Source organism: Panthera uncia (genome assembly GCF_023721935.1).
Source record: "Panthera uncia isolate 11264 chromosome B3 unlocalized genomic scaffold, Puncia_PCG_1.0 HiC_scaffold_1, whole genome shotgun sequence".
Taxonomy (NCBI): Eukaryota; Metazoa; Chordata; class Mammalia; order Carnivora; family Felidae; genus Panthera; species Panthera uncia.
The window spans coordinates 1,729,537-1,745,878 of NW_026057582.1; the positions used below are offsets into that span (position 1 = coordinate 1,729,537).

A 16,342-nucleotide genomic window follows, 5' to 3' on the forward strand; every position below is an offset into this window, starting at 1 on the left:
TCCAATCGCCACGCCCGTCCGGGAGAGCGGGCCAATCGGTACCCGGGACCCGCCCCAACGCTGAGCTGTTCAATCCACGCAGTGGCACCTCCCCGGCCACTCCGCGGCCCGACACCAATCGGCAGTGAGGGCCCGCCCAGGCACGCCCCGCCCCCCTCGGGAGGATGGAGACTTTGGATTGGCCAGTTAGTCTGCGTCGTATGCTGCTTCCTCTCTCATTGGCGAATCCAAGCAGGGGCGCCTGGCTCTCATTGGAAGAGGAGGTTGTAGGGGGCGGGGCAGTGCGAAGAGGCGAGCGGAGCGCGCGCGGGGTGAGAGTGGCTGGCCGTGGGGCGCGCGGCGCGGGGGCGCGGGTCGTCCGCACCGTCGAAGCCCGCGGGCGGGCGGAGGGGACAGCCGAAGCCGGGGTCCTGGCGGTGGGAAGGAAGGTGGGCTCGGAAGCCGGGGTGCGGGGGCCGCAGAGGCCCGCCCTCGGGGCTGTCACCCGTAGGGACCGGAGCAGGCCGCCGCGCTGGGTGAAAGGTGAGCGAGGGCTGCATGAAGTCGGGGTGTGCAGGGGTGGGGGAGGGCGGGGTCTTGGTGGGTCTGCGGGACCCCCAGGTGTGGAGGAGCCGCTGGGGGGAACGGGACAAGGTGGTTCAGGGGCTGGGAAGGGAAGGGGCTCTCAAAGGAGGAAGAGGGTCTCGAGAAGGGACGAGGGCCCAGGTGTCCAGGCCAGGCTGCTCTGGAGAAACCACCGTGGTGCCCAGGCACGGCCCCCAAGTCACCGGGAGGCGTTCCCTGCCCGGAGGGCTCATCACCCCCTCCGGGGAGGGGAAGCCAGAAAAGATGCCCGGTCTTGGAGCGAGAGCCGGCTGCTCCCACCCGGGGAGGCACCCCGCGGGCAGGAGAGCGGGGAGACTGAGCAGCTCCTGTGGGATTTGTTAACAGGCGGGTCAAGAACTTGGAACAAACAGCCGGGACCTGCATCCCGCTTGCTGACTGTATGACCTTGGCTTGTCCGTTTCCTAGTCAGCCACAGCGAGGTGGGAACACTGCCGTTGCGAGGCTTGAGTTCGCGTTGTGCGAGGTGCCTGGAACAGTCCTGGGAACGGACTGTGTGTCTGATAACCGTCTGCACTCCTCTGGTGAGTCTGGGGCATCAGTGGGGCTGCCTGTATTCAGCTTTGAACTTGCGAGAGACACGGGCTTTGGTTCTGTTCTGTGGGAGATTTGGGCAGCCCTCCCCGTGGGGGCGCCGTGCCCTGCCCTCTTTTGTAAGTCCGCCAAAGCTACTGGAAACCTGAGTCTTGCTGCCCGGGGTGCAGGTGGGCCGGTGGGCCAGTCTGTCTGTAGCTGGAACTTTCCATCCCTGGGAGGGGCAGGGGTGGGGTGGGGTTGGCAGCCGGGGTCCTCAGGCCTCCGCCCAAGGGGCCCTGAAGCAGGAGAGTGTGATTCCCCCTGGCCCTCCTCAGGGCTTCCCTCTGGCGGGACCTGAGCTGCTTGAAAGTCGTATTCGATTCTACTGGTTCCCACAAACGTTGGGTTCTCTCCTACAGCTCTGACCCCCTCGCCCAGCGGCATGGCATGTTAACTGTCCCCTTAAACAGGAACTTAACGTTAATGCTCCGGGAAGCTGCTGCCTCTGTCCGGGCCCGCTGTGGGCGTGCTCCGTGCCCAGGCCTCTCCCTTGCTGGAGGAGCGCCGGCCTGGAGGATGGCTGGCTCACGCCCCTGCCCCCAGGGAGGTGGGGGGACAGGGCGGCCACCTGGGCCTGTCTGTCCAGCTCCCGGTCAGCGTCTGCCTTGCGCAGGTGCTCCACCAGTGGTCACTCTGCTTCCGGATGCCCCGTTCCCCCACCACATAGGTTCGAGGCGCTGTGGTCACCGGCCTTGATATCCTGCCCTGTGTCTAGTGGCTGGTCAGAATCTGAGTTTAGTATCCAGGCACGTCCCTCTCCTGGCCATTCATCTTCACGGTCCAGACCCCAGTCCAGCCTGTTGGCCGTGTGTGTCACATCAAGGCCTTCCCTCCCCAGGCGCGCCCCAGGGTCTTTCCACAGTCTGGGGGTGGGGGGACACACACCGTCTCTGGAATTTGGAAACAACAGACTTGGTATCTTGTCCAGGCGTTCTCTTGTCCTGGAGGAGGTTTTGGGTGGTGCCTCCCTGGGTCACCTCTTCCCGCTCTTGTCCTCAGGGCTCCCAGAGGTGCTCTCCCCACCAAGCCAGGAAGGCACACCGCGTGTCCTTTGGCAACTTACTACTTGTCCTGGAGATGACCTTTTTCTTGCTTACCTGCTTTCTGTCTTCAGGAACCAAACGTCACACACATCACCAGCCTACTAGAACCTTCCATATACTCAGGGCACCTTCGGAGCTCGTCACCGTCCTCACCTCCTCTCGCTGTGTGTAGTTGGCACTGGGGCCCTGCATTCAGGCACCGCTGACGGTGACCCCGCTGTCCTCCAATTTGCAGTCCTGGTGGCCGTCGGGGGCCGCGGGGGAGCCGGGGCTGTGTGTGTCCTCCCCCGCCTTGGCATGTTTCCTGTCAGCCCTGGCCTGGGAGCTCCTGCTCACGCCTGAGCGTCAGGCTCCTGTGCTGTCAGTTCTGGGTGTTTTGGATTTCTCCCTGCCACACCGGTTTCCCCGACCAGCCTGTGAACGTGACCGTGCAGGCGACCTGCTTCTCGAAGCTCCAAAATCAACCTGATGTTGTCCAAATCAGTAACACTCTAAGCGCTGCAAGGGGAGGCGACCTCCGACCTTCCCCTCGGCTGAGGCCTTGCTGGTGGACCTGGGCCCTGGGTTCAGCCCGAGTGGCTGCTGGCCTTGGTGTTCCCACACGCCCTGCTGCCTTCTCACCCTTGCTGATCTGGGAGGCCAACATGGAAACGTGGCTTGCTAGAGAGTTTCTGGGTGACCCTGGGCTGAGTAGGGCGACCAGCGAGGGTCGGGCTGGGCTCCAGTCCCCACGGCATTCAGCGCGTGGTCTGGGCCTCGGGAGGGCTGCTGGCCAGGAGAGGGGCGGGGGCCGGCCACACAGTCTCCGCTGTTCTCTGCTGAAACAGCTGGGTGGTTGTGGAGGTTCCCGCTTGAAAACGTCTCGCGGGATTCAAAAGTCACTCTTTCCATTCTTTCCAAATCCTCGCGGGGACACACTTCTGCCGCACGCAGAAGACGCTTCATTCGCGCGAGCCCAATGAGCATGGTCCCTGTCTGCGTCGTCCTCACCCCAGAGGTGGGCCAGGCAGGGTGCTCACCCGTGTACCAGGTCTCCAGGCCGGGACTCCGGGTTGGAGCACATGCTCATTTCTAACACTTCCTGCAGGGGACGGAACGGGGACTGCCTTGCGCCGCCCTGGCCTTTAGAGTGGGGGTGGCCGGGGGACATCCCTTCAGCCGCACCACTGTGCGGATCGAGTCTTGGTTTCTGAGGTGGCAGATGGTTCCTCTAAGCCGGGTGTCGCCTTAGACTTACTTCAGTGGTTTTCCTGGTGCGGTGAAGTCTCTCCTCCAACCTCAGGGCTGACGGTGAACCCGTCACAAAGGAGACTGCGTACCCAAGCCACTGTCACCCCGCGGTGCTCTGCTCCTGGGGGGTTTGCACTGACAACAAGCGCATCGGCATTCGTGTCCCTGGGAGATTATCCGTGGTCGCAGTCAACCTGTTGAAGAAATGGATTTGGATCAGTTGGACCTGAATCCCAGGATCACTGTTGCGGTCAAGAAAGGTATGTTTACCGGTGTTTGTGTCGAGTAGATACGTGAAGCGTGTGGATGGACTTGTGTGTCGTGTCCGGGAGACACAGCGAGGTTGCCGAGTCCCCCTTCCCCAAGACAGCTACTCCTGATGAGTAGCCAGTGCTGGAGTGTGCTGCAGGGTCTTCAGGGGCGTGTGTGTGTGTGTGTGGACTTTTTTCAAGTTGAATTTTATTTTCATCAAAGTAATACACGTTTATTTTCTAAAACGTGAAACGGAACTACTTCCGCCACTCAGGAGTCTTTTGGCAATTTCTTTGTGTTTATATCTGGACTTCTAAAAACGTGCTTACGTCGCTGTGTTCGGTTTGTCAGTGTCTGCGATCACGCACGGGGCGCCTGTGACAGGGGTGAGGGCTGGCTTCCTGGTGCACCTACTTCCCCCTCCCCCACCACAGTTGGAGCACAGTTTGGGCCGTGAGGGCTGTGACTGGGGACATCATTACTGCTGCTGAACTGCGAGGTTTTGACGGTTTCCTTTATTACTTCCCCCCAAAGTTGGTAGTTGCCTCCTTTTTTCAAATTCTGTGTTTTCCGTGTACATCTCGTTGTCTTTTCCCACATTGTCCAGTATGTCAGCTACGGGTGCCTCTTTTTTAAGTGCCCAAATGGGTGAGCTGGACGGCTTCCCCGTTGTGTTTGTCTCCCGGTGCGTCCTTCCCCAGCTGCCCTGCACCAGCTGGCGTGCTGGGCCTCCCATCTCCCCCGTCTCCCGGGGCACGTGACAGGGAAGCTTGTTGATCACAAAGCGTGGAAGCCGGAGCACACGTGGGGGTGACTTGGTGATGTCTTACGTGGGGGCACAGTCTCTGGTCCTGTTCCTTCGTCCTTGGCTCTTGGTTCTTCCAGAGCCTTTCAGTCATTGTGTTGTGTTTTCCCTTTGGTCCAGTCTGTCCATCTGTTTTTTCACTGGAGCCTTCAGTGCACATGTATTTAAGGTAATTCCTGGTATGTTTGGGTCTAACTCTCTCTTATGCTGAGCTACCTACTCTGTTGCTTTTTGTGTTGTTTTCCCTTTTTTGCCATCTGGGTTGGTTGGATACATTTTTTAGCGCATTTTTTTTTCCTACTAGCTCGCAAGTAATGTACTTATCCACCCCCAACAGTAATTTATGCCCTCTCCTCTCCAAATACCAGATCTTCTGGATGTGTTAACTCTGTGACCCGCCCCCCCCCAACCCGGCTGTCGCCACTGGCATTGTAACCGCCACGCAGTCTTAGCTCGGTCCCCGCCTTCCCGGCTTTCCGCTGCAGTGACGTTTGTTTGGAGCCCGGCTTGGCTTTCCTAACTGCACGGTTCTCACCCTGCCCCGGGGTCACCCTCAAGCCTTGCCTTGGTGTCGGCCTGCCTGGCCACAGAAATGCCCTTCCTTGGGACATGTTTTCAGGATGTGGCCACAGCAGGTGGCTGATGTGCTCTGGGCACCTGGGAGAGGCCCGTCCCCCTCTCGGGCCCCTTCCTTCCCCACTGCTGTCCTCACACTCTGTCCAGGGGCTCCCGTGGCTTCAGGGAGTGGATGGATCTAGCCCCTGCCCGCTGGGTCCCCAGAACTGGAAGACAGTGCTCTGGAAAACACCGTCGTCTTTGCCATGCTGCCTTGCGTTACTGTAGTCTGAACTTGTCCTGTTCTGTCTTTGTGTAATTTCAGCCAAACTGAAGTCAATAAAGGAGGTTTTGCATTTTTCTGGACCAGACCTGCAGAGACTAACCGGCCTCTCCAGCCTCGACGTGCAACACTTGCTGAGAACGGCCTCCCTGCACCTGCGGGGAAGCAGCGTCTTCACAGGTGGGCACTGGGGGCGGGTGGGGGGGGGGGGGAGGGGCCTCTGCTCTGCCCATGCCTGGGGAGGGATTGACGCAGGGCCACGGTCACAGCATCAGGACAGGGACACAGCAGGTGTACAGGGGAAGGGCAGGGGGACGGAAGAGATGGGACCAGGCCAGGCAGTGCGGGAAGCGGGGGTGGGTTGGCAAGCAGAGCCAGAGCCCACGGGTGCCCAGAGAGCACAGCAGCTAGGAGAAGCTTCCACGCCCGCCTCCTCCCTGCCTTCTGGCTCCGAGGTCGCCTGGGCCCCCGGCACATGGTGACCGACGCCCCCTGCGCCCCCAGCTCTGCATCTGCACCGGCAGAAGAAGAGATTCCCCGCCCAGCACCAGCGCCTGAGCCTGGGCTGCCCCGTGCTGGACGGCCTTCTCCGCGGCGGCCTGCCCCTGGACGGTGTCACCGAGCTGGCCGGTCACAGCTCCGCCGGGAAGACCCAGCTGGCCCTGCAGCTCTGCCTGACCGTGCAGTTCCCTCCGCGGCACGGAGGCCTGGAGGCCGGTGAGTGGCTGTCCTCTCAGGCGGGCGGGGGCAGAGTTGGGGGAGGCGGGGGTCCCGGCCGTGCCCAGGTCGCGCTCATCGAGTCGGGGCCCGACGCCACCTCCAGGGCCATCTTCCCGGGTCCCCGTCTCTCTCCACATGTGCCGTGGATTCCACCCGAGGGAGAGGGCAGGTCCGAGGGCCGTGGGCCCTGCAGCCTGCCCTCCGTAGGAAGCGGCCCCTGCTCCCTCGAGGACCCAGGGACAGTCTCCGTCTGGGCACAAAGTCCCCCTTAGGCACTTTTGCGCGCTCTCCCGCCGCCAGCCTGCAAACCACGTGGTCCATGGAGCCGGACACCTCGGACAAACGTTTTCCTCTTTTTCCCTTTTGGGGACGGGGCAGACAGGACCACCGAGGACGGCGGGGGCGGCCGGCCCCTGACCCGGTTTTGCATCTGTCAAGTCTGCACAGGGCGTGCGGTGGAGGGATTTTTCCAGGCTGCCCGTGCGGGTCTCTGAGCGTTAAAAACTTCAATCGTTCTTACTAAATGTGGTGCCGGAGCGGACGGGTCGTACCTCGGTAGCTCCTCGGTAAACGTTGCACGGTTCCTCTCGAGCTCATCTGCTCGCCCGGCATCCCGGACAGGCTGGGCCACGCGGTGGGCGGGGCACGCGGCCGGGGCCAGACCTCGCGGCCCGGTGACACACGCATGCCGCTGGGACCCATGTGGGGCGCTGGCAGCAGGGGCCTCGCTCGGGGACCTCTCCTGCTTCCCCTGTGTCCCGAGAGCCGAGGACTGGGGTCGGTGCCGCTCCCGTGAGCCCGGCCATGGGCGGGGGCCTCCGGGCCGCGCACGGGGGTTGCTTACCCGCGGCGGGCCTCTGTGTCACCCCTGCCCCTGCACCTCTGGGCGAGGGTGCAGGTGCCCGGCGCCGGGTGGACGGACTTGGCCTTGGAAGCCGGTCAGCGGACGTTTCCTGTGGCGAAACGTCTCTTTGGAGCCTTCGCCCCGGTTCGCGGTTGGGTCGCCTTCTGTGGCCGACTTGTAGGATCCTCGTGTGATCCGGACGCGAGCCTCTCCCCAGACACGGAATTCACCGTGTTTTCTGCAGGGGTCTCCTCGTTTTCTTGTGGATTATCCTGTGACCGAGTCCAGTTTCTCTCTCGGCCTTTTCTCACTTGTGCGGTCTGTGCCACATCGGAGACCCCCTCGCCCAACCCAGGGTCCCGAACACCCACCCGCGTGCTCTCCGGAGTTTGAAAGCGTCGGCTCTGGCGTTCGATGGGCGGATGGAGTCCGTGCCGGGGGTGAGGGAGGGCCCGGTCCCCGCGTCCCCGCACCATTCACGGGGAAGACTTCTTTCTCTCACCGGACTGTCCCGGGACCTTCGTTGAAAATCAGTTGCCACAGACGTTAGGGTTCGTTTGTGACGGTCCCCAGTTCTTTCCAGCGGACCTGGGGTACATTGTCTGGCGCAGGGGAGCCAGGGCGTCACCCCAGGGTGTTCAGGTCACAGCAGCCCAGGATCACAGGAGCAGCCTCGAAAGGAGAATCTGGGAATCTGGGAAGCGTGCTCCGGCAGAGCCTCTGAGGGGAATCCGAGGGCGTGTGCAGGCAGGGCATTTCCAGAAGCCCGCGGGCCCTGATGATCCCACTGGCTTCACTGGAGACAGGCTAGGGCAGACCCGCGGGGTGGCGTCCTGACAGCAAGGGGGCGGCAAGGGAGACCAGCCCCCGTGCGGGGAAGCCGCAGGGGGGCGGGCTGACCACCCCCCGTGCCGCCCCAGGGGCCGTGTACATCTGCACCGAAGACGTCTTCCCGGACCTGCGTCTGCAGCAGCTCATTGCGGGGCAGCGGCACCTGCGGCCGGACGTTCCGGGAGAGGTGATCGACAAGATGAAGTTTGGCCACCAGATCTTCGTCGAGCACGTGGCCGACGTGGTGAGCGTCCTCCCTCTCTGGCCCCGAGTTCTGTGGGGAAGGTGGTCAGGTGGGCCAGTGGACAGAGCGCACACACGACCCCCACACCGGGCCACCACCAGCACCAGGCAGCCAGTGAGCCGCCACAGGATTCGTGACCTGAAATTCAGGCTGAACCGGTCACCCCGCCCACGGGGAGTCGCGGAGGGAGGCCCCACACGCCACCCACCGTCCCCGTCCCACGGGGTGTGCCCCTCAGTCCCCTCAGTAGCAAGGAGCACCTCCCTTGCCTCCTGGCCACCCGGCCACCCTGCGGTGACCATTCACTGCCCAGAGGACAGGCCGGCTGTCCCGGCCAGAGCAGTCTGTCGGGTTTGACTTCTACCCCTGACGGAGCAGAAAGTGCATCGGGGCACAGGAGGTCCCCACCTGGCTGCTCCGAGGGGGGGCGGGGGACACGTATCCGGAAGCATCAGCAGCATCCCTCCCTGCAGACGGGCAGCCGTGGGGCAGGAAGCCCCAGGGAGAGGGCTAGGAGCACAGTGGTCCTGGCAGGCAGGGGAAGCGGCCCTGTGACCTGGTCCGTGCTCAACTCAGATCATTATTTGAGGGAGGGACGAGCAATGAGTGGAAAGGGTTCAAAAGCTGAGAATAAACCATATAGCAGGACAAAAAAAAAAAGTTAAGAAAGCCTCCGCATGGGGCTGGGGGGAGCCTCTCCTTGCAGCCCGGCTTCCCGAGTGCACCCCTGCACCCCACTTAAGAATTGCTATAAAAACTGCAAGTAAAGGGTAAGGCATATAAACTTTTAATTTTAAAAAAATTTACAATAGAACATATCACACACAGCTTCGGGAAGTAACACGGTAAGATTGGGCACACGGGCCCAGGCAGCCAATGCCTCTTCCTTGCACTTTCGGGACACGGGTGTCCCGGGAACCGCGGCCCAGGAGGGAGGCTGCGCCCACCCCGTCACCCTGGAGGGGCCGAGCGTGGCCGTGGCTTTGCAAGCGACGCGTCCTGGTGAGCGGTGTGGCTGTTAGTAGGACAGTGTGCTGGTGGCACGGGGACACAGAAGACGAGGTTAGTGCTGCAGGCTCTCAGCTCCAGGGCCCTCCAGCCTCGGTGACCGTCCCCTGGCTGTCACAGGGCAGGCTCTGGCTGCACACGAGCAGTGTTGTCCTGGGTCCTCCAGGGCCGGGTGTGGTTTCACTGCAAGAGAAGGCAGCAGTCAGGGCCAGCGCTTTGAGGCCCACGGTGGTTTCTGAGAGCCGTTCTGAAAACCGCGCTGGGGGCACCAGGCGTCTGCCTTCCTCCCCAGTGTCGGCCTGGAGCCCGGGGCCCTGCTGTGGGGATGGGGCCTGCCCTTTGTGCACAAGCAGGGCCTCAGGGCTGCGGTCCCGTTTCCACCTCCTGGGGGAGGGGGCCCGAGTCCTGGCTCCGCAGGGAGCGAGTGCAGCCACGACCTGCCCAGCCCCCAGGTGTCCCCAGAGCTGCCTGCGGTGACGGAAAGGGGACGGGACTCACGTTAATGCTGGAGTCCTCGAGGCCACTGCTGCTGCCATCATTTTCCACAAAAAGAGGCTCTACCGAAGACGCCCTAGAGGTGGAAGCACAGAACTGGGTTTCATTCAGGGCGAGGAACCAGACACTTGGCTGCTCTCTGGCAAGACAGCCAGTGTGTGGTCACCTGGCACCAGGGCCTGAGGCCACCCGGCCCCACCCGGGAGCCTGGCCAGGGCCGCTCAGGGCACCGCACTCGGGCCCCAGAGGTAGGCAGGGGTGGCCTGCCCCTGTCCACCCCTCCCCCCTCCATGGGGTGGGGCTGGGCAGGGGACAGGGCTCACCGCCACCCCTAGACCCGCCTGACGAGAGTATGGTCCCAGCGACCAGGGCGGTCGGTTATGAGCCGGCTTTCTGCTATGGCAGCACCCCAGGGGTCAGCTCCTGGCACGGGGCCACCAAAGGATGAAGTCCTGGTCACTGTGATGGCCCACGGGGTGAGGAGTGAAATGGGAAGGCCATGAGGGGTTCTTCAGTGCAGGGCACAGGCGCTGACCGCCACCTCCCTCGGCCTCTAGGACGCCCTGCTGGAGTGTGTGAGTAAGAAGGTGCCCGTGCTGCTGTCGCGGGGGATGGTCCGCCTAGTGGTCATCGACTCCGTGGCGGCCCCGTTCCGCTGTGAGTTTGACGGCCTGGCCTCAATGCCCAGGGCCAGGCGTCTGCAGGCCTTGGGGGCCACCCTGCGCCGGCTGAGCAGCACGTTCCGGAGCCCCGTGCTATGCATCAACCAGGTGGGCCCGACCCTGACACCCCCCCACCCCCACCCCCACCCCCGCCTCAGCTTGGATTTTAGGGAAGTTCAGGGGGGTGGGGGTGGAGGAGTGAGGCCACTCATGCTGGGGCGGGTGGCGGTGGGGTCCTTGCTGCAACTGACCCTGGTCTGGACCTCCCAGGTGACAGAGGCCATGGAGGAGCGGGGCGCGGCACCCGGGCCACAAGGGTGAGCCGGGCCCAGCCCACGGGCGGGACAGTGAGGGTGGCAGTGGGTCCCCCAAGGTTTTGTCGGTAACCGTTGGGCCTGTTTTCTGTCTCAGTCTCTGGGAGGAGCGGGTCTCTCCGGCCCTCGGAATGACCTGGTCCAATCAGCTCTTAATGCGGCTGATGGTCAGCCGGCGCCGCCCCGAGGAGGAAGCCGTCCTCCCCCCGCCCGGCCGCCCTGACCGCACCCTGCGGGTGATCTTCGCCCCTCACCTGCCCCCCTCATCCTGTTCCTACACCGTCAGCACGGAGGGGGTACGGGGGACTCCCGGGACCGAGGCCCGTTGATATGGCAGCTGCAGAACGGCAGGCCAAGTCCCAAGAAACCCCGAGTCTGGCGGAGCCCTCCACACTCTGCAGGCACAGGGGACTGACGTCTTGACCCAGGACACCCATCGCTGGGACAGGATCTGCTCCAAGGATTGGCTACCCCTTCTCAACGGCGGGAAGGCAGTAAGCACGGATGACCCGCCTGACGTGGCCTCCCCCCGGGCAGGGCTGTCTGCCTTCACGCCCCACTGCCCCCCATGCTGCCTGGCACAGCGGGCCCTGGACCCTTTCGCTATGGCCTGTTCTCTGCTGGGCACTGTCCTAAGTAATTCATCCACATTGGAGTGTGTCTCCTTCGCGGCCCCTGGGGATGGGCAGTTACCGTCCTTGGTCTCAGGGAAACTGAGGCACAGAAGAGTGAAGTGACTTGGCCAACCTCCTGCAACTCCATGAGCCAGACGCTGATCCCCAGGCTGGTACCAGGAGGGCAGGGACATAACCTGACCCAGTACTAGGGTGGAGGCAGAGGTCCCCGTAACTGGGCAGACTCGCACTGTTTTGACATTTTCTAGAGCAGAAAAATTCACTTCTGATTTCCATCCCATTTTTAAGTAGTCTGGGACTCTCAGAAGGTTGAGAATGGCTCGTGTTAAGTAGGAAACCGTTCTTTTAGGGTTGGAATTTTATAAAAGAGCCTTTCCGCAAGTGCAGGGACTTTGCAAAAGGAAATAAACCATTTTACTATCGTAATTAAATACAAACAATTCCGGATGATTTTCTAGGCAAATCACACCAACAATGAGCAAACCACAGCCCCCAAGACCGAATGTGCTAACGAGCCCCTCCCCAGAAGCTGCAGGCCCACTGGAGCATGAAGGGTGCAGGGTGCCGGTGCACGGTGCCTGCCCACCACAGGCGAGGGACAGGGCTGCAGCAGGACTTTTGTCTCAGTGACAGACGGCCCTGGACCCCCTAAGGAGTTCCCTGCCCACACCGCCCACCCCCAGGGCTTGTCAGGCAGTCCTCCCGGGCTCGTGGTCCCCATGGTTACGTCCACAACACCGTAGAAGCCACGTCAGTTCCCCCCATAATAATGGGACAAATGCAAAATGACACGTCTCCATGACCGCCCCAGCCACCTGTATGACGCTTGGGAGCCCTGACGAGACGCCCGCAGCTGGCTGGAGCCTCTCCTTCGATCGGTGTTATCAAGTAGCACTTGGCAATTTTCAGAAGTCTGATGGTCATGCAGTGCACTGCTCAACAGCAAGTGCAAACATACCAGAGTATAGCCTCATGTATGCACCTGCTTCCCAAGAATATTCTATGAAGTTATGACAATGAAAGAGCTGTCTATAAACTATTTTTAGCAATATTTATAGGTTACTGTAAACACTGAATTTCTCATTACGTGATATTCCTGGCGGCTTTCTGACCAAACATGACCGGAATCTCTTCAAATTCCGGGAAAGAACTACCTGACTCCCTCCAGTACTGTAAACACAGAGACCCTGCGGAGAGCCGAGGGCGGACGGCCCAGCCCTCCCACAACCTCCCCCTCAGACCCACAGAGCCAGCTCACGTCACTTCCTGCCTGTCCTCTGGCCAGGGACCTCTAACTCGACGGGAGGGATGTGGAATGGGTGCTGGCCTGAGGCCCCCTCGCCGGGAGAGGAAAACACTGAAGAGGAGGAGGGCCGGCCGCCCCACTGCTTCTCCTCCTCGAGAACATTAAAACCCAGACGGCCAGACAAATGAGCAGAGGACAACCAGGCTCATTTGTTTTGATACCAGTTCAAAAATCAGAAATTACACATCTCCAGGCAGCGTCCCCTCTGAAACATGATGGGTTTCTTACGACGCGGCGTAAGGAGGCTGCGTGGTTCCTCACAGCCCACAAAGGCAGGCTGGCCTTCAGAGAAGGGGGCTGGCGGGCTCACAGGCGGGGCCCCGTTTCCACCAAATGGGAGCTTAAATCCTACCCCTGGCCCCACGTGCATCCTTCCTGAGTGCCCTGGTTTCCCAGGGAGACGTGTCACTAAGGGAAAGGGGGTAGGTTTCCAATGTATCAGATCAGCGTCGTGGCTGGAAGAGCACTTCCGATGGAGGGGACAGGGGAGACGGGACAGCCCTTGTCCCGCTCCACAGGTGACACCGTGCTCCCCCGCCCCTCAAACGGGAACTTCAAAGTGCACAGTGCCCGCGTGGACACACAGCCCACTCTGTCGGCGGCGGTCTCTCGCAGCCCGCAGAGTGGACAACAGTTACAAAGCCGGAGGCTGCAAAGCCCAGCCGGCCAGGCGCTGAGGAAGGAGGCGCGGCCACGGAAGACCGGGCCCAGGCACCGCACTGGCCTCCGGGAGGGAGCGAGCAGTGTTCCAAACAGGTGGTCTAGGCCACATGCTCTGGTATTGTCCCAGGACACCCGTCAACGAAGTCCCCAGACCCCGGGATGCTGCCGCCTCCGGCCCGCAGCCCCAGATCCACGCCTGGCCTGAAGGACACGTGCAGCAGGTGGGTGCCCCCGCGGGGACCCCCGGGGAGTCTGTACGGCGAGTGCCGAGGTGGCCTGTGAGCCCCGCCGGAGGGCCCCCGGGGAGCACGGACCCCAGCACGGTGCAATTTCTGAGCAGGGGGCTGGGGGGGCAGCAAGTGCCCTTGCTGTGACCCCTCCGGTAACATGACAAAAGAAAGTCCAAACGTGCAGCATCTCACGGGGTACCCCAAGTTCTTCAGATCCCCTTCAGAGCTAAGTGATGAGTCGTCCTCCTCCAGCTCGGTGGCCTGGACGCGCCCCTTCCTACAGCTGCTGTCATCCGGAATTACAAACAGTATTTGCTCAGTATTTTCTTCGCCGGCCAGTCAGTCTGGCAGATTCCCTTAGGGTTGATTGGGAACCGTTCTAACCCTACAAAGAAAACCTTTTTTTAAGCCTGGATGCCTACATGCTGAGTGTACAGGGCCCAGGAGAGGGGAGATGGGCCCCGGAGGGGTGGGGACCCACACGCGTCCAGCGGTGTGGGGGGGGGGGGGGGCGCCACACGGCAGGACTGGGGACTCGGCAGAAAGCCACCCCCACCAGAGAGGGTCACCTGTCTCTCCCAGCTCTGAGCACCAACTGTCCTCTTAATTCCGGGCAGCATGGCCCCAGACCATCAGATGCTCATTCTAGAAAGATGCGGTTTAAGGTTCCAGAGTCTTCATTTGTAGCCTTAACACTAAAATCGAAAACAGATCTTGGCGTGGCGGCAGAAAGTGCAAGCGCCCGTGGACAGCGGCCGGTCCCACACGTGCTGAGGCTGCCGGCGCCACGCCTGGCCAGTCTCACGCGCCGGCGGCTCTAGCTCGCCAGGACTGCAGGCAGCTTAACGGAATTCGGGGCAGACCCCCACGAGGCGGCAGAGGTCACTACCTAGAAACGGAAGTCAGTGGGGAGGTGAGTCCCGGGCAGAGTAGAGGAGCGTGGCCCAGCTCCGAGGGTCTCCGTGTCCCCGTTAAGTGTCGGGGACTGTTGTCTAGCTCTGCCCCGACCCTCAGTGGGCCGGGTCAGCGTGGCTGGCGCTCGGAGCTCACGAGTCTGCCAATCATTTCGCTCCCGCGTGAGAAAACCACCAGAAATTATACTCGACCCGTGCGTCAAATGACGCCAGCTTCAAGCGGTCTCAGAGCTGTAGCGACGGCTACACGACTCTTAAGTCAACCTCCGAGAGCCCCGACGCTCACGTCCACAGGTGCCAACACCGAGAGACATGGGTGAGGGGACCTGGCTGCCCCAGACCTTTGGAGATGACGCCTCTTGTATTCCCATTAGCAGGCACGCCCAAAATATGCCCAGACACCACTGGCGTCTCGCGTCCGCTCACCAAAGGCCTGCTGAGAGGCCCCTGGAAACAGCCGCCCCCGCAGGTGCAGGGTGGGGAGGAAGGCCTGCTCCTGTCGGTGAGCGTCCAGGAGTCTAGCAGCTGGGCCGGGGCACCTGGGGAGCTGCTAACGGGTGTGATGACGGGCAGGTCTGGCTGAGAAGGTTCTCTCTCCCCAGAAGCTCAGCTGCTGGTCTGCCTGGCACACGGGGCCGCACCCCGACAGCCACACTGGACACTTAACAGAAGCAAAAAGGCCATTTCTCATAGACAAGGTGCCAACAGTTTTAAATGTGACGGGTTCGTGCAAGCCTCACACAGCTAAAAAAAAAAAAAAGCGCTGAAGATTGAGTGTAAAAGCGACATTACGTCAGTTACTTACATTTGTAAAGTTCTGAAAAGTTGTAAGATGCTAAACAACAGTGTAACTTGACAATTACTTACAAACTTACCCCAGGCTAAAATCATACAAATTAGTAACAAAAATTAAGTGGCCAAATTCTGATATTACTTTATCAGAATATTTAAATTTTACTTAGGCTAATCAAACTTAAAGATCGGTAACTGATATACTGAGAACGTTCACAATGTGAACATTCCCATAATTCACCTCCTCAAATTAATGCAGAATACAGAAATATCGTTACAACGCCTCTTTATCTAAGACTCAGAAATACTGAAACGTCCCCACGGCTGCTCAAACAGCAGCCGCCCGGCGAAGTAGGCCTGAGCGGTCAAGGGCATTAAGTGGGGCAGGGCTCCTTACTTGGAAACCACGGTCTTCGGCTGCCTTGCCACCCACGTTAAGGACACTCAGAGAACTGGCACGCTTCATGCTGCAACCGGGCGGTAGACATGCAAAGGACAAACCATCGGCACATCAGTTAACCGGGAGCAGGACACATGACAAAGACACCCTCAAAGGCCCCGGTCACCATGGGGGAGTCCCTGGCACCATCCCTGATGGAGAGCGAGCCTAGATCTCGCTCGGATGGGGACGTCCGCCCAATTCTTAGCACAGACGCCCCAGCTCTAACTGTGTTTAGAGCCCCACAGGAAAAAAAGCACTTTCTCTGCAAAGTATCTGTCTTCAGGTAGTGTGTGTAAATTCCAAGTGTCATTACGTCGTCACATTGTGAACCCTGGCACGTATAGGAGCCGAGAGGCTTGGCCAGCGCCACCCTCAGACTCAGCACAAGCCTTTGTGTCAGGTTCGATTTAAGAAGGGAGCCGGCGGGGGGGGCCGCTCAGTCGGTTAAGCATCCGACTTCGGCTCAGGTCATGACCTCGTGGGTTGTGGGTTCGAGCCCTGCGTCAGGATCTGTGCTGACAGCTCGGAGCCTGGAGCCTGCTTCGGATTGTGTTGTTCTCTCTCTCTGCCTCTCCCCACTTGTGCTCTATCTCTTAAAAATAAACATTAAAAAAATTTTTTAAAGAAGGGAGCCTGGGGTTTCCTCCAAATCCCAACACTCACCCGGAATGACCATGTAAAAGAAAGACACTCGAAGCTCACTGTTGAGATCAGATACATATATACGTTCATGTATTTTATATTTTTTTATTAAAAGGAAAACCAATTTTTTACTAGTAAAATAAACTCCGAAGCTTAGAAACCAAAATTTAGGGCACCTGGGTGGCTCAGTCCGGTAAGCATCAAACTTCAGCTCAGGTCATGATCTCACAGTTCGTGGGTTCGAGCCCCGCAT

General features: G+C 60.6%; 2 protein-coding genes across 9 annotated transcripts in view; one reads left to right on the forward strand and one right to left on the reverse strand.

The window, feature by feature from the left end:
- Positions 1-58: 58 nt before the first annotated feature.
- On the forward strand, positions 59-11,342 carry XRCC3 (X-ray repair cross complementing 3). 2 transcript variants are annotated; one of them, XM_049612069.1, is made up of 9 exons: positions 59-522; positions 931-1,127; positions 3,505-3,712; positions 5,390-5,527; positions 5,852-6,064; positions 7,832-7,986; positions 10,047-10,259; positions 10,422-10,468; positions 10,563-11,342. In XM_049612069.1, the coding sequence occupies exons 3-9, from the start codon at positions 3,658-3,660 to the stop codon at positions 10,792-10,794; spliced, it is 1,053 nt and encodes a 350-aa protein (XP_049468026.1). In that variant the 5' UTR covers positions 59-522; positions 931-1,127; positions 3,505-3,657; the 3' UTR covers positions 10,795-11,342. The 2 variants fall into 2 exon arrangements, with proteins under 2 accessions (XP_049468026.1, XP_049468027.1); XM_049612070.1 differs by having other exon boundaries at positions 1,012-1,127.
- Positions 8,751-16,342, reverse strand: part of KLC1 (kinesin light chain 1) — a 39,060-nt gene continuing 31,468 nt past the window's right edge. For 3 of the 7 annotated variants that reach the window (XM_049612048.1, XM_049612049.1, XM_049612046.1), the window contains exons 15-16: positions 15,403-15,472; positions 11,489-14,957 (exon numbers count right to left, since the gene is read on the reverse strand). In XM_049612048.1, coding sequence (XP_049468005.1) covers positions 14,901-14,957; positions 15,403-15,472 — 127 coding nt within the window. In that variant the 3' untranslated portion in view covers positions 11,489-14,900. Of the gene's footprint in view, positions 9,178-9,492; positions 9,566-11,488; positions 14,958-15,402; positions 15,473-16,342 lie in introns of those variants that run through there. The other 4 variants (XM_049612050.1, XM_049612054.1, XM_049612047.1 and 1 more) reach the window with 3 other exon arrangements.